Here is a 14,827-nt window from a genome sequence, read left to right as displayed (position 1 = left end):
ACTTCATGGCAGATAGATGGGGAAACAGTGGAAACAGTGGCTGACTTTATTTTTCTGGGCTCCAAAATCACAGCAGATGGTGATTGCAGTCATGAAATTAAAAGACGCTTACTCCTTGGAAGGAAAGTTATGATCAACTTAGACAGCATATTAAAAAGTAGAGACATCACTTTGTCAACAAAGGTCCATCTAGACAAGGCTATGGTTTTTCCAATTGTCATGTATGGATGTGAGAGCTGGACTATAAAGAAAGCTGAGCATTGAAGAATTGATGCTTTTGAACTGTGGTGTTGGAGAAGACTCTTGAGAGTCCCTTGGAATGCAAGGAGATTCAACCAGTCCATCCTAAGGGAGATCAGTCCTGGGTGTTCATTGGAAGGACTGATGTTTGAAGCTCAAACTCCAATACTTTGGCCACCTGATGTAAAGAGCTGACTCATTTGAAAAGACCCTGATGCTGGGAAAGATTGAGGGCAGGAGAAGGGGATGACAGAAGATGAGATAGTTGTATGGCATCACCAACTCAATGGACATGGGTTTGGGTGGACTCCGGGAGTTGGTAACGGACAGGGAGGCCTGGTGTGCTGCGGTTCATGGGGTCACAAAGAGTCGGACACGACTGAGCGACTGAACTGAACTGAATTTAGGCAAGATGTTCACACACCTTAAGAAAATATCTCGCTTTCAAGAGAAAAGAATTTGCTGCATCAAAATATTGTGTCAAATGCCATGGTAAATATAAATTTTATGTGTCTGGGGTAAACTTCTGAATGCAAGATCCTGGGAACTAGTATGTGAGAAGGACATTCTGTGCTTATCTATTCTCCACCTGCCTCCTCACACACACTTTCTTCTTCTGAGTTCTTGACATTTATTAGGTTCCTCAAAACTGTGCATTTGCTCATGCTAAGCAAAGTGAGAGGTAGAAATACAGGCCTTCCCATCTTTTTTACATTCAAGTTTCTTCAGCAGTTTTAAATCTCTAAAGTACAGTAAATTGGTAGCCACTAACAAAAGTTCTTCACAGATTCTTTACATTCATAGAGCTCTTTTCTGTTAAAAATTCTCTGAGGTAGAATAAAAGGTGCATGTTTTTCATGAGTGGGTAATTCTCCATAGCTGACTGCCTCACGCCTGAAATCAAAATGCATGCCATGGTTTCATATCTGCAAAAACTGATCTGTCCTCCCTGGAGTTACTCTACTGGAGAGGAAGAAAGAGAGAGCTTGCAAAGGGAAAGAACCCTGCAAAAACAGAAGGGCTTCCCGACACACTTGACTTACTCACTTGCAGACAAAATTCTTGTATTTTCATTCTTCTTCTCTGGTCTGTCCTTTCCTAATGTTTCCTCATCTTCCTAACCTCTGAATGTTCCAGAGCTTAGTCTTTAACTTTTCCTTTCTACCTAAATACCTTTCCCTGATGATATCATTCAATCTCATGGCTTCAAACACCATCTATGTGCTAAAAGCTTGTGATCTGTATCCCCAGTCTGCACTTCTCCTTAATTTCCAGACTCACGTATTTCTACTTGTGTATCTAACAAGAGCCTCAAACTTAAGATGTCCAAACTGAGCTCCTAGTCAGTCCTACTCTCAAACTTGTTTCTCCCAGTCTTAAAAAATGACAACTTCATTCTTCTGGCTGCTCTAGCCAAAATTCTTCACTCTTCTGTTTCTCACTTCCCACATCCAATTCAATGAGCAAACTGGCTTGTTGGCTATACCTTCAAATATAATCTGGTCACTTCTCAGCCCTTCTGCTACTACCATTGGCCCAAGTTCTTTCATCTCTTTTCTAGGTTATTGCAGGAGCATACTAATTGGTTTCCAAACTTCCATCCTTGCTTCCCTAGTCTCAGTATAGAAGTCTACAGCTTCCCCCTCCCAGAGTAAAAGCCAAAGCTCCCACAATTACCTATAAGACCTTTATGATCTGCTTGCCAAAGAGCTCAATGCTGTCATCTCCAACTACATCTCCAAGCCACACACAATATACCACAATAATAGCATATACTGTGAAGAGTCATCAATAATCTATCTTCCTAAAAGAATTTTCTAAAGGCAGAGATCTTATCTTGTACCTCTTTTCATTCTTAGGGACTGGCATAAAAAATATATATATATGTGTGTGTGTAACATATATATATATATATATAGAGAGAGAGAGAGAGCGCAGTTACTCAATTAAATATTTGATAGTGGGAAATTCTGCCTCAAGACAAATCACTGAGAAATAAAAATAGAACAACAGAATAATTATCTAATTCAACATTAGATTGGCATGTAAGGAAGAAAGGCTCTAAAAGAATCTTTTCCTCTCTAAAATTTACGAGTGATAACTCCCAGTGCTAAATTTAGGAAGTCCACTCCAAAAAAGATGATGGACAAGCATGAACCAAATCTGTTTTCAAGAACAGAAGGTAGAAGACTAGCTCTGGACTACACATCTTAGTCACTTCATCTTAGTTTGTCTTTGGGACCTGTACCTGGAATGTTGGTGATAAATTTAACAATGTACTATACATTTCCTTTCTATAAAATCACAATAATCACTCAGACTATGATTGCACTTCCTGAAAATCAACTGATTTTTGTGGATCAAAGCATGAATAGTCAGAGAATCCTGGACAAGGTGACAAAGAGTCATCAACATAACATTACAAATAATGACAGCAGAGGAGTTGAAAGAAGGCAACTCTGAGCTAGTCCAGTTCACACAAAACTTATACGTGAAATGCAAACAGGCTATAAAATGGTCACACCCAGACAGGTTTGTAATATAACTTAAGCCCACACCTAAACTGGTTTCAACACATATTAAAGAAGTAAAATGGAAATAGGATCAGAGGAAAATTTGATTCTTCCAAGTATGACCCCTTGAAGAAGTGTTTGCTAACCTGACTAATGTCTAGGAAAGCAACAAATGTCACAGGATAAAAAGGGAACTAAAGGATTCAAATTCTGACAAAGTTCCATTTAGAAAATGAAAAGATATGAAGAAAAAGGCAAAAACAAACAAAAAAACTTAATTTTAAAAAATACAACAAAATCATAGAATTATCCATACTAACAAAAAAAGAGACAATAAATGATTGTTTCACCTACCTACAAAGTATCTATGACTAAATGTCTAGGTGCACTAAACAAATACTACTGCTACAATGTAAAAACACCAAAACAACACCTATGTTTCAAATTCTTTCATTATTTCATTTAATATTATTCATATTCCCTTAAAATTACCTGACTATTTTAATTATCTAAATATCCATTGGTAAGTATGCAAAGGCCAAAGAGATTCATTTGGTAAGAAACAGAGAAAGAACTGCTTTGATACTGACATTAATTCCTTTAGTATGTAACAACTCAAGTGGGGTTTTTTTGATGTCTCCCTTGTGTCAGCCACTCTAAACACAAGCCTGAAAATAACTTATACAGGCCATATAAAATTGGCTCAGGTGAATTAGCCTAATCCGACCTTACACTATGCAAGACAACACCAGTAGTTATGTGCACAGGACACAAGCCATTCAATACTAAGTTTTCAGCCAAAACTGACTCCCTAGTCACTCCCTAGTGCCTCAACAGGACCATCTAACACTCTTTAAAAATTTAAAGCCAAGCAGTAAAACCAGAAACAACACATCAATCGACATGCCTAGGATTTTTCCACAACCACACTAGTGCTCAGATAAATTTTATCTCTGATAACAACTTTGCTTATCGCTTGGTTATAAAGAATAAAACTTTCTAATGACCTCTGACTATATTTTAAAGTACTTACTTAACAGTAAATGCAGGATGTTTTCTTCTATTGTAACACTCTCAATAACAAGTCCATAAATTACCGGACAAAAATTAGTAATTTCTTTCCTTTTACATAGTAGCTTACCCAGTTTAGCGGCGCCCTCTGGTGGGTATTCAGGAAACTGACCCTCGGAAGGAACACTGACAGTTCTCCGCAGGCATCGCCCTTTGGTGGAATCTGTCTGCTGCTCTTGTCCTCCCTCCACAGGTATCTAGTAAACCAAAAAAGAGATGAAGCTTAATTGTGACATGGGTACCTTCTGACCGAATAACATTTTCAGGTGATGAAGATAGGAGTGTGCAATCATCAGAGCAAGACAGAAGAAATGGAGAAATAAAGTCGACACAATGGTTAAAGTACTACTAACCCCTTTCAGGAAGCTTTTCTTTAAAAAAGAAAACTGAAAGATCTGGAAAGGTGAGTATGTAAATGAGCTTTCATGAAGTATGTACAAATCACATCCAGGTGTGTATCTGCTTGGGGAGCTTGGAACACAAAACAAGACACCCACAGAAGTTAAGATTCTTTCACATCAGAAACCAGCGCAGGAGTTCCAATTCTGTCCAGCGTTCAGTAAGGTAATGGAAATACAGCCAACCAGAAAGATTTTGCTCCAAAATTCTCATAAAAGAAGGTTTTGTTAGATGAAAGTAGTAAAATCACCCAAATTTTCTCCAATTTTAGAAGTAAGCACTTAGAGATAGTTAATACAATACTACCTATAGACGTTTTCAGTCAAAACATACAGACACTCGCATAAAATGGCATATTTTTTCCACAAGTGAGACTAGTTTTTGAAATACTAAAAAAATATTTTTTTTCCTCGCGTAATTTTTCTTTCTGGTTGTACACTTGGAATGAGAACGACAAATGGTATAAACGATGTCATGCCATTAACTATTTTCTAATTTACACACCGGTCATCATTGTGAAGTAATGTGATGGCTCTAAGTTCCTTTTTCTTCCCCCAGTTTTGGTAATTGTAAAAAACCAAGGCATCTTACTTTGGGAGAAGGGCAAAAACTTTTCTCAGTGAGACTTTATTAGTAACCTCTATCGGAGTTAAGAATAGTGTTCATAATATCTTAAATAGTTTGGCAAACTATGTCAGGAATTATGGTACCAAGGCCTCAGAATCATGCCCCCGCCCCTCACTCAAATGGACACTAACTGCCCTTATCTGAGTTTCAGGCTCAATTACAAAAAGAGGAAGTTACAGAGAGAAAAACAAGAACTGGCTTGGGCCAGCTAGGCCCAAGCCGGCAGAAGACCTGATCTCCAGGGGACCTTGATCTTCATTATACGTTCACTGTTGATGTATTAGCATGCTAAACGACACACCCACGAGCGCCATGACAATTGGCAATTGCCGTGACAACTGGAAAAGTCCATACAAGGACTGAAAAGGGGTACTGCCTCAGTTCTGTGTACAAACCACACCCTTGTTCTCAGGTATCTCATGAACAGTCTTCCTTCTCTTTACTCAATTCTGTCCTTTTTACCTCAACCCTTCGACAGAAACGGTGTCTCCACCTAAATGAGGTTGAGAAGTTGATTTGCGAACTACATTCCCACAAGTCTCTATTTCTTTGGTCACTGAATAAACCATGTGCCATTCTATTCTCAGCACCAGTTTCGCTATTATTGGTTGTGTGAATCTGAGTGGGAAAAAGAACCTCCTCGACCAAGACCCCTTGGCCTAGATTAGGACCCCAGTGTGGGTGCAGGCAACCAATTTGGCAACAGTTAATCACAGTCTCTGATATGGCTCCAATATAGACATTTTTAAACAAATTTCAATAATGACTAGCACTAGGTTCCTACCATGCACAAGGCTAACGAATTTACATGTGTGACATTATGAGGGAGCTATTATTATTATCCCCTTTTTACAGATGATGAATAATTTATTTCTCCAGGTGATTACTATGGGCACATCAATTGATCCAGCAAAACTGGGACAGATACGAGCTTAAGTGTATCTGCTTCCTGCTTTGCCTCAGTAATTCAAGTCCTATGACTGGGTCAAGGGGAGATACCAAAGGAAGTTTTCTCTGCATTACTGAGAGTCTGAAGAGCAAAATTCTCATGTCTTCATAAGGACTGAAAATTTTCACACTATTATAAGACTAAAAATTCCCTGTTTCCTCACTGCCATAACTATAGTTACTGCTAGTGGAATTAAGAAAAGTAAAATTCTAAAACATAAGGGGATATCAAATAATAGCATCAGTAAAGACATTAACTCTTCCAAAAGCTCTGTAATAGAAAACTTTATGAACAGTAATCTAAGTCATCTGCCCCTTTCAGGATGGAAATGATCTCTACTTAAATAATTAAAAGAGTAGCACCCAGAGGTTAAATAACCCCCTCCTAGTAGGGAAGGTAAAAATGTGTCCTCTACCTGCCTTAGGACAGAATGGAGGTAAATTTGGGGGGGGGGGGGGGAAAGTAGTTTGGATCTTTGAACAAACAGATGAACCTAAATAAACATAACTATTTTTGCAATAGTTCCCCCAAAAAGCCTATTATCTGAATTAATGAAGACCTAAGCCACAGAGAAAAAAAGGAGTTATTTTTTATATTTTAGGAGGGAATGACCTATAATCTTTTCTGTGGAAATTCATAAAGGCAAAGGAAAAAGAAAGACATGGTTTCTATTATCACATACTTTATCTGTATCATATCTAAAAAGAGAATAAATAAAATATATTAAGCATCTTATTTGGGCCTAAATGTCACTCACAATTATATTCTCAAAGTTTCAATGCAGACTTTTCTTTTTCCACAGTTGAAACTTAAAATATGATCAATGATTTTATTCACAGCATTGCTCTTAAGTTTAGGACATTTCTGACTCAATATGAGGGAGAATAGTGTTTACTTTTATTCTAAATGTGTTTCTTAAGAATCATTTCCCACCTCCCAGAATATTGGAAATAAAAGCAAAACTAAACAAATGGGACCTAATGAAACTTAAAAGCTTTTGCACTACAAAGGAAACTATAAGTAAGGTGAAAAGACAGCCCTCAGATTGGGAGAAAATAATAGCAAATGAAGAAACAGACAAAGGATTAATCTCAAAAATATACAAGCAACTCCTGAAGCTCAATTCCAGAAAAATAAATGACCCAATCAAAAAATGGGCCAAAGAACTAAACAGACATCTCTCCAAAGAAGACATACAGATGGCTAACAAACACATGAAAAGATGCTCAATATCACTCATTATTAGAGAAATGCAAATCAAAACCACAATGAGGTACCATTACACGCCAGTCAGGATGGCTGCTATCCAAAAGTCTACAAGCAATAAATGCTGGAGAGGCTGTGGAGAAAAGGGAACCCTCTTACACTGTTGGTGGGAATGCAAACTAGTACAGCCGCTATGGAGAACAGTGTGGAGATTTCTTAAAAAACTGGAAATAGAACTTCCATATGACCCAGCAATCCCACTTCTGGGCATACACACTGAGGAAACCAGATCTGAAAGAGACACGTGCACCCCAATGTTCATCGCAGCACTGTTTATAATAGCCAGGACATGGAAGCAACCTAGATGCCCATCAGCAGACGAATGGATAAGGAAGCTGTGGTACATATACACCATGGAATATTACTCAGCCGTTAAAAAGAATTCATTTGAATCAGTCCTAATGAGATGGATGAAACTGGAGCCCCTTATACAGAGTGAAGTAAGCCAGAAAGATAAAGAACATTACAGCATACTAACACATATATATGGAATTTAGAAAGATGGTAATGATAACCCTATGTGCAAAACAGAAAAAGAGACACAGAAATACAGAACAGACTTTTGAACTCTGTGGGAGAAGGTGAGGGTGGGATATTTCAAAAGAACAGCATGTATACTATCTATGGTGAAACAGATCACCAGCCCAGGTGGGATGCATGAGACAAGTGTTCGGGCCTGGTGCACTGGGAAGACCCAGAGGAATCGGATGGAGAGGGAGGTGGGAGGGGGGATCGGGATGGGGAATACGTGTAAATCTATGGCTGATTCATATCAGTGTATGACAGAACCCACTGGAATGTTGTGAAGTAATTAGCCTCCAACTAATAAATAAAATTTAAAAAAAAGAGAATTGTAAAAAAAAAAAAAAAAGACTAGAGAAAAAAAAAAAGAATCATTTCCTTTTACAACACCATTGATTTGCTTCTTACATAAATTATCCTTTTAAAGATATTGACCTGCTTCTTAAAAGTTGAGGTATAATATTTCAGGTATCTTCAAATGAACTAAGCAAGAGTTTTACAAATCTCAGCCATACAGCCAAAGAAAATTAGTTTTTAAAAAGACAGTTTTAAAAAACAATTTTTTCCGTTCCGATTGTCCTAATTTAGCTTACTAGTTCACATTTACTTATATACTGAATTACCCTAAAAATTGGGTATCTTTCAGGTTCTATAACATGAGAGAAATTTTTATCTTTTTTTCAACCTCTCTTGGCTTATATTGTGCATCTTCTGAAATTTCTTTTTCTTCAAGGAGAGTGGTGACCACCACTGTCTTTGGCTGCCTATTGTCCAATGTTTGAAAAATAATAGCTGTTATGTGTATTTCTTAGTCCAGTCTTGTATTGTTTGCAATGGGAGGGCTAGTCTTGTACCGATTACTCCATCAAAGCTGGTGCCAAAAGCCTCCGATTCTCTCTTATCCAAACTACTAATATGGTCTCTTTGTTGGTGATATTCTGTCCCTTAAATCTGTCCTGAATGTGGGTTAACAGAGAATTTCAAAAATGCAATCATAACCATGTCATTCTGAGGCTTAACGGCCTTCAGTTGCTCTCCTTTGCAGTGGTTTTCAAAGAAGAGGTCGTATGCTCACATGTGGATGTGAACTGCTTCAGTCCAGTTCAGTTGCTCAGTCGTGTCCAACTCTTTGCGACCCCATGGACTGCAGCACTCCAGGCCTCCCTGTCCATCACCAACTCCCGGAGTTTACCCAAACTCATGTCCATTGAGTTGGTGATGCCATCCAACCATCTCATCCTCTGTCATCCCCTTCTCCTCCTGCCCTCAATCTTTCCCAGCATCAGGGTCTTTTCAAATGAGTCAGTTCTTCGCATCTCGGCTTCAACCACACTCTAATCTGGAGTTTACCCGCTGTACAGGGCTTCTATGTAAGCTTTTCTACAAAGGAAGGATTGTTCTGCTAAAAGTGTCTTAAAACTACTATCTTACAGAGTAAGTACAAGGTTCCTGATATAGTATACCAGGTTTTCCACAATCTGGCCACTGTTTGGGTATCCAGCTTCGCACTTTACATTCTAGGAACACCAGTTTGCTTGCGTTTCCCTAACATATTCCCTATGTTGTAGTTCAGTGCCTTTGCTGAGTTTGTTCTCTCAGTCTGAAAGATTTTTTTCTCAGTTTCTTCTCTATTCCATACATGCCAGGTCAACTCTGATCCACCCTGAGACCTAGGACAGGCATTGCCTCTTCAGGAACCTTCCCTTCTATCAATCCCCTAAGGGCAGGTTAGGGCACATCTCCTGAGATTTCTCCAATAACAGATCTTTCTCTGCCACTATACTTATACATGGGATCATAATTATTCATCGGTGCAACTGATTCCACATAAGTTAACAGCTTTACTCACCAGTCGATTCGCAAACCTTAAAATAGTTACGACTCACAAATGAATAAATGAATATTTGATAGGTAGACATGGGGGCCATTTTAGGCAAACGAAAAATACAACATCAGCCAAGAAGTTGGTAAACATACTATTTTTTTTTTTAATTTTGGAACCTGGTGTCAGTTTAGCTAGAGCCTCTTAAGGCGGAGAAGTGGGAGAGAATACCAAAATATATTATAACCACACGGGAGGGCTTTAATACCAGGCCATGCATAATTCAGGAAGCACTGGGAAACCATTCAAGATTTTAGATCAGAGGAATAGTGGTCTCTTAATTGGTCTGTCTCCTTCCTATCTTTCCCTCTTCCAATACATCCCACAGATTAATATTCATAACACATAACTCTGACCCCCTTCGTTTAAGCTTCCTTTGGTAATTGGCCATTGCCAGCAGCATCTTAATGACAACAGACTATAGTCCTTTAGAATAAATAGATTTTTTTCTTTTATTCTATCCAGTTTACGTGTGCTATTTATCAAATGCCATTTTAAAATTATTTATTCTATTCCCACAACTAAATTTGGTACTAGGGAGAAGGGAAGGATTGTGTCTTATTCTCTGTAACTCTGAACAGTGAATTCACATACAGGGGCACATTATGTATCTCCTGAATAACATAATAAATAAAAGCAGCTCTGAACGAAATATGCCATGGGTAGTTTACTCCAAGATAAATAACACTTGATTTTAGTTATTTGCACAAAGCCTAACTGCTATTTTCATCAATATATCTGAGTGTAAATACTGCTTTCTGAAAGGAAGAAAAATATTTTTAAAATATTTTGAAATTGCATTATTACTACTTTGAAGCCTTTACACTAGCATCCCAGCTTTTAAAATTCCAGATATAGAAAGCAGAGTTTGAATGAAGAAAAAAGGAGCCGTTCTTAATGGCTTGTTACTGCCAAAAGAAAGAAACTCAGAAATTAAGCTTTCTTTTGTACTTTTGTATTGGTTGCACTCCGGGGGGTGGGGGTGGGGTCATGATTGTCTTCTCTACCATTTCCCTCAGCTCCTTAATCTCTAGTTTACTTGGTCTTATCTCTTGCAAGCAAAATGGAATTCAAACGGCCTCCTACGTCCTCTTTGAACCATGCTGGTGCCAAGCCAGCTGGGGCCTATCCTGGCATCCAGGCAGGGAAGTATATTTCATAACACATAAGCAATGTCTGTTTGGCACAATTTGCATGAAGCAATTTACTGAATCAGTGAATCATTTCTCAAGGTGATATTCCTGGCAGACTTCTCTCTCAGCATTCTGCCTAGGTCTATCCTTCTACTACCTTTCCAATTGGGTAACTTGGTGTATTCAGCACGCTTCCCAGTACATCCCTCCCCATCCTGTTTCCACTGCTGACAGGAAACATGCAGAGTTAACAGAGAGCATTAAGAGATCCCACACACTGAATACATGAGTGATACTAGACTAATATAATCCTCCCACATTCCAACAGTGTCTGGCTAAGGATTCGGTTTAAACCCTTACAGAACCCTCTTACTTGATCTTATTAACACAGCGATAAACACCCCCATGATCAGTTAGTTGATTAAGGTTTAAAACAGCTTTTTAGGATAATTTTGGCAGGAAATTCTTTAAACTCCTTGTTTCAAGGAATTGTGAATTGTTCAACACAAAACTCCAAGGATAAGAGTTATATTCCTCATGATCGTGTGGGTGGAATTTAAGAGTGACAGTGTATTCGGGTTCTTCCACTAAAAAAAAAAAAAAAAAGAGAGAGATTTCTAATCTTTTCTTACCGTGAAATTAACAGAATGTTAAATAAAATTCAAGCAGCAGGTAAAACTATGCCTTAACATTTTCTTATCCTAGAGACTTAATCCAGTTTTTCCTACTTAATAATGGTAGAACACACCTGTCTCAAGACATTAAACTGTTTCTGTAAACTTGTCACCCCTTACCTGGTCTATTGCAGTAACATAACTCATCTATTTCCTTCCAATCCCTTTCACTCAATTTTCAACATGATCAACAGAGTTCCTTTTCTAAGAAGCAAATGTGATGTCATTGCCCTGTTAAATACCTTTCCATGATCCAAATCATTTCCAGAATAAAGTCTAAATTCCTTAGCATGGCCTTTAAAGAACTTTGTTCTTCACCTCTTGCCAGCTATCCTAGTTTCAAATGGGTTTTAACTTTTAATTTACCTGAATGTGTTCCTAACAAAACTGCATTTTTGCAACCACAATACTGCAACATAATAGGTGCTCAATAAATAAAGATGGAATTCCACATTCAACAACAGAAAAGCATCTTATGGATTTTTTTCCTCTTTTATTATCCAGTCTTAGAAAGAAAAATATGTTATTACACCCATTGTTGAGAGAAGATTTATCACATAAAAAAGAAAAGACAGAAAGTTCGGCTCCTTGCAAACTTAAATTTTAAAAAATGGATATTCAGGAATTAAAAGTTTATAATTTGGATTTTTCAAAATTCATTCAACTAATATTTGTTGAGAATTTACCTATGTGTCAGGAACTGTTCTAAGCACTGAGGGGTGCCATACTGAACAAAACAGACAAAACCCCTGCCTTATGAAAGGGCAACCCACTTCAATGTTCTTGCCTGGAGAATCCCGGGGACAGAGGAGCCTGGCAGGCTACAGTCCATGGGGTCACAAAGAGTCAGACATGACTGAGCAACTAACGTTTTCAAAAGCTTATATAAAAGAGACAATAAGCATGATAAATTATATAACATTTTAGAAGGTGGTAAATAGTACAGGGGAAAAAAATAAGATTCAGGTAACTAGATCAGAATTTCTGAATGGAGATACAGGGAGGGGTTGTAATTTTAACTAATTTGGTCAGAGTAGCCATACCGAGCAAGTGATATACAAGCAAAGAGTTGGAGAAGGTGAGAAAGTAAGTCATGCAAATATCTGACAGAAAAGTCAAGGCTAAGGTCTCAAGGTAGGAACATGCCTGATGTGCTTAAAACACGGACAAAGTCATATCCAAGTAAAGGTGTATAATGGGCAGGTTGATACATGAGTCAAGAAAAGAGTTGTGTTGACTTAAGACATACAATTAAGATCATCAGCTTTAGAGGGTTATTTGAAGTTATAAGATTGGATGAGATTCCTAAAGAAGTGAAGTTCATGGACTGAATTCCATAGCACTCTCTTGTTGAGATCTGGAGAGCAGGAGAGAAATCTCCAAAGATGACCCAGAAGGAACTGCCAGAGAGACAGGGAGCAAACTAAGGGAGCACAGTGTCATGGAAAGCAACGTGAAGAAGGTGGTCTAATAAGACAAGGAATGGGTGATCAACTGCATTAAATGCCACTAACTTAAAGATTACGTAAGACAAGAAGTGAGAAGTGAATTTAGCACTTGTGGAGGTCACCACTGAATTTAGCAATGTGGAGGTCACCAGTGAGCTAAACAAGCACAATTTTCACAAAGCGGCGAAGGTCAGAGTGTGAATGAAGTAGGTTTAAGAGAGAATGGGAAGAGAAGAATTAGAAACAAAGCGGCTAGAAGTTTTTAAAAGTTTTTGCATGAAGAGAAGCAGAGAAAGGGACGGTAAGTGGAGACAGAAGTGAGATTAGCAGGCTTATTTTTTTCTTTTAAGATGGGAGAAATAATAGCATGCTGATGGGAACAATCTAGCAGAGAGCAAAGAGTTGAAGATGTAAAAGAAATAAGGGAGAACTGCCAGTGAAATCTTCTTGAATAGACAAGAATGGGCACAGGGAGGGGCTGACAGCTGGACCCTGGGCAATCCAACCACACTGGAAAGAGGGAAATCAATGTATAAGGAAATAGTTGCTGGTGGATGTGTAGACATAGTAACAGAGTTCTCTTGAGTGCCTGAATTTTCTTAATGAAATAAGCAGCAAAATAACAGCTATAAGTGAGGGTAATAGAGAAACATAGAGAAGGAGTCAGAATATATGAGGAAATGTAAAAAAACCATCTCAGAAATCATTCTGGATTGTGCTACTCAAAGTATAGTCCAAGGTCCTGTACTGTTGTTTGGTTGTACAAGTTGTTTGTTTAAACAATTTAACAACATAGAAATTAAGAAGTGTGCTTTATGTTACCAGTAGAATCATCTCATTTTACAGCACGCTCTCCATAAACATGTACAATTTTTGTAATTCTATTTCTGCTTATTATGACTATTATTGAACTGCAATTTCATTTTTTTGTTAAATCTAATAAAAAATTTGGACTTAGACTTTTGTCTTTTTAAAATTTCATTTTGCTTCACAATTCATATTATTGTGTTTTTTTATTCAAGATGAGGTAGAGAAAAAATTGGTCCCTCACCACGCATAGATTGAGAAGGACAAGTCCAGGAGAGTTGGACAGTAATTAGACTAGGAAATGTTTCGTGATTGCCAAGGAGCATTAGAGGCTCACATGAGGTTTGCAGCCATTAGTTAAAGACTGTCAGTGTGGTGGAGTGATTCTCTCCAGACATATTATGCTGCGTGGAAGCAGAGCAGGATAGATGAGCAGCAGGATTTAACTGACCTATCACACTGCCAAGTGAATATGAGATGATGCAAAAGGGGGCGGGGGCAGCAAGGAAATAGTATGCAAAGATTAAAATAAGTGATCATGGAATTCAAGCTGGATGAAGAGGGAAGAGAGGGTAACAGAGGTGTGAGAGGCAGAAAAGTGACAAGATCAATGGCCCATAGGTCCCAAAAGGATTGAAAAATTGTTGGCAAAAAGGATGAGTTAGAAAGATCGCAGGTGATGGTCAAATAGTAAGACACGAACAATTGAGAATGTGAAGAAGCTGTAGCAATGAGGCAAAAAGATTCTTGGAGGGGAGGAGTTTGGGAAACTTAGAGCCGGTGTGTTGAAGGGATCATCTCTGCAGACACTGGAATCCTCACAAGTGAAGGCAGGAGTAGTGCTGGAGATAATGATGATGAGTCAGGAGCTAAAATCAATAAGAAATGAGGAGAAATGACGGTGTGGGGTGGGGCTAGAAGATGACTCAGAGTTCAGACTTTATAGGGGAACAGGGGGTGAACAGACAGGAGGCAGCCATGAAAGGTGAAGGATGCCTACCACAGGCAGCACGGTATGAAGGCCATGAGAGGAAAACGGCCGTCACTTGACAGGACGTCATACAAGGCAGTGTCCTCAGAAAGCTACAGGTTCTCAGGAGATCTAGAATCAAGGAACTCCTTCAGAGAAGGGGTGAAAGAAAGAGCTGATTTGACTAATGAGGGACTATGAGTTGCAGAGTTTCAAGAGGTGGGAAAGGATGAGGGGAAGGCAGAGACAGAAAAGGGGATTTACAGAGTCACGTGGTGAGTAGCAGACAAGGGTTCCCCAGATAGCTAGGGCTACTCTTGATGGCT

The 14,827-nt window shown here is 38.5% G+C and overlaps 1 protein-coding gene across 4 annotated transcripts in view; it reads right to left on the bottom strand.

Annotated features, from left to right (window-relative positions):
- The window catches only part of RASAL2 (RAS protein activator like 2), a 392,722-nt gene that overhangs the window by 171,288 nt on the left and 206,607 nt on the right, over positions 1-14,827 (bottom strand). For all 4 annotated transcript variants that reach the window (XM_043923124.1, XM_043923125.1, XM_043923121.1 and 1 more), the window contains exon 3: positions 3,895-4,021. In XM_043923124.1, coding sequence (XP_043779059.1) covers positions 3,895-4,021 — 127 coding nt within the window. The remainder of the gene's footprint in view (positions 1-3,894; positions 4,022-14,827) is intronic.

This window comes from Cervus elaphus, chromosome 14, assembly GCF_910594005.1.
Source record: "Cervus elaphus chromosome 14, mCerEla1.1, whole genome shotgun sequence".
Classification (NCBI taxonomy): Eukaryota; Metazoa; Chordata; class Mammalia; order Artiodactyla; family Cervidae; genus Cervus; species Cervus elaphus.
This window is presented reverse-complemented; position numbering and strand designations above follow the sequence as displayed.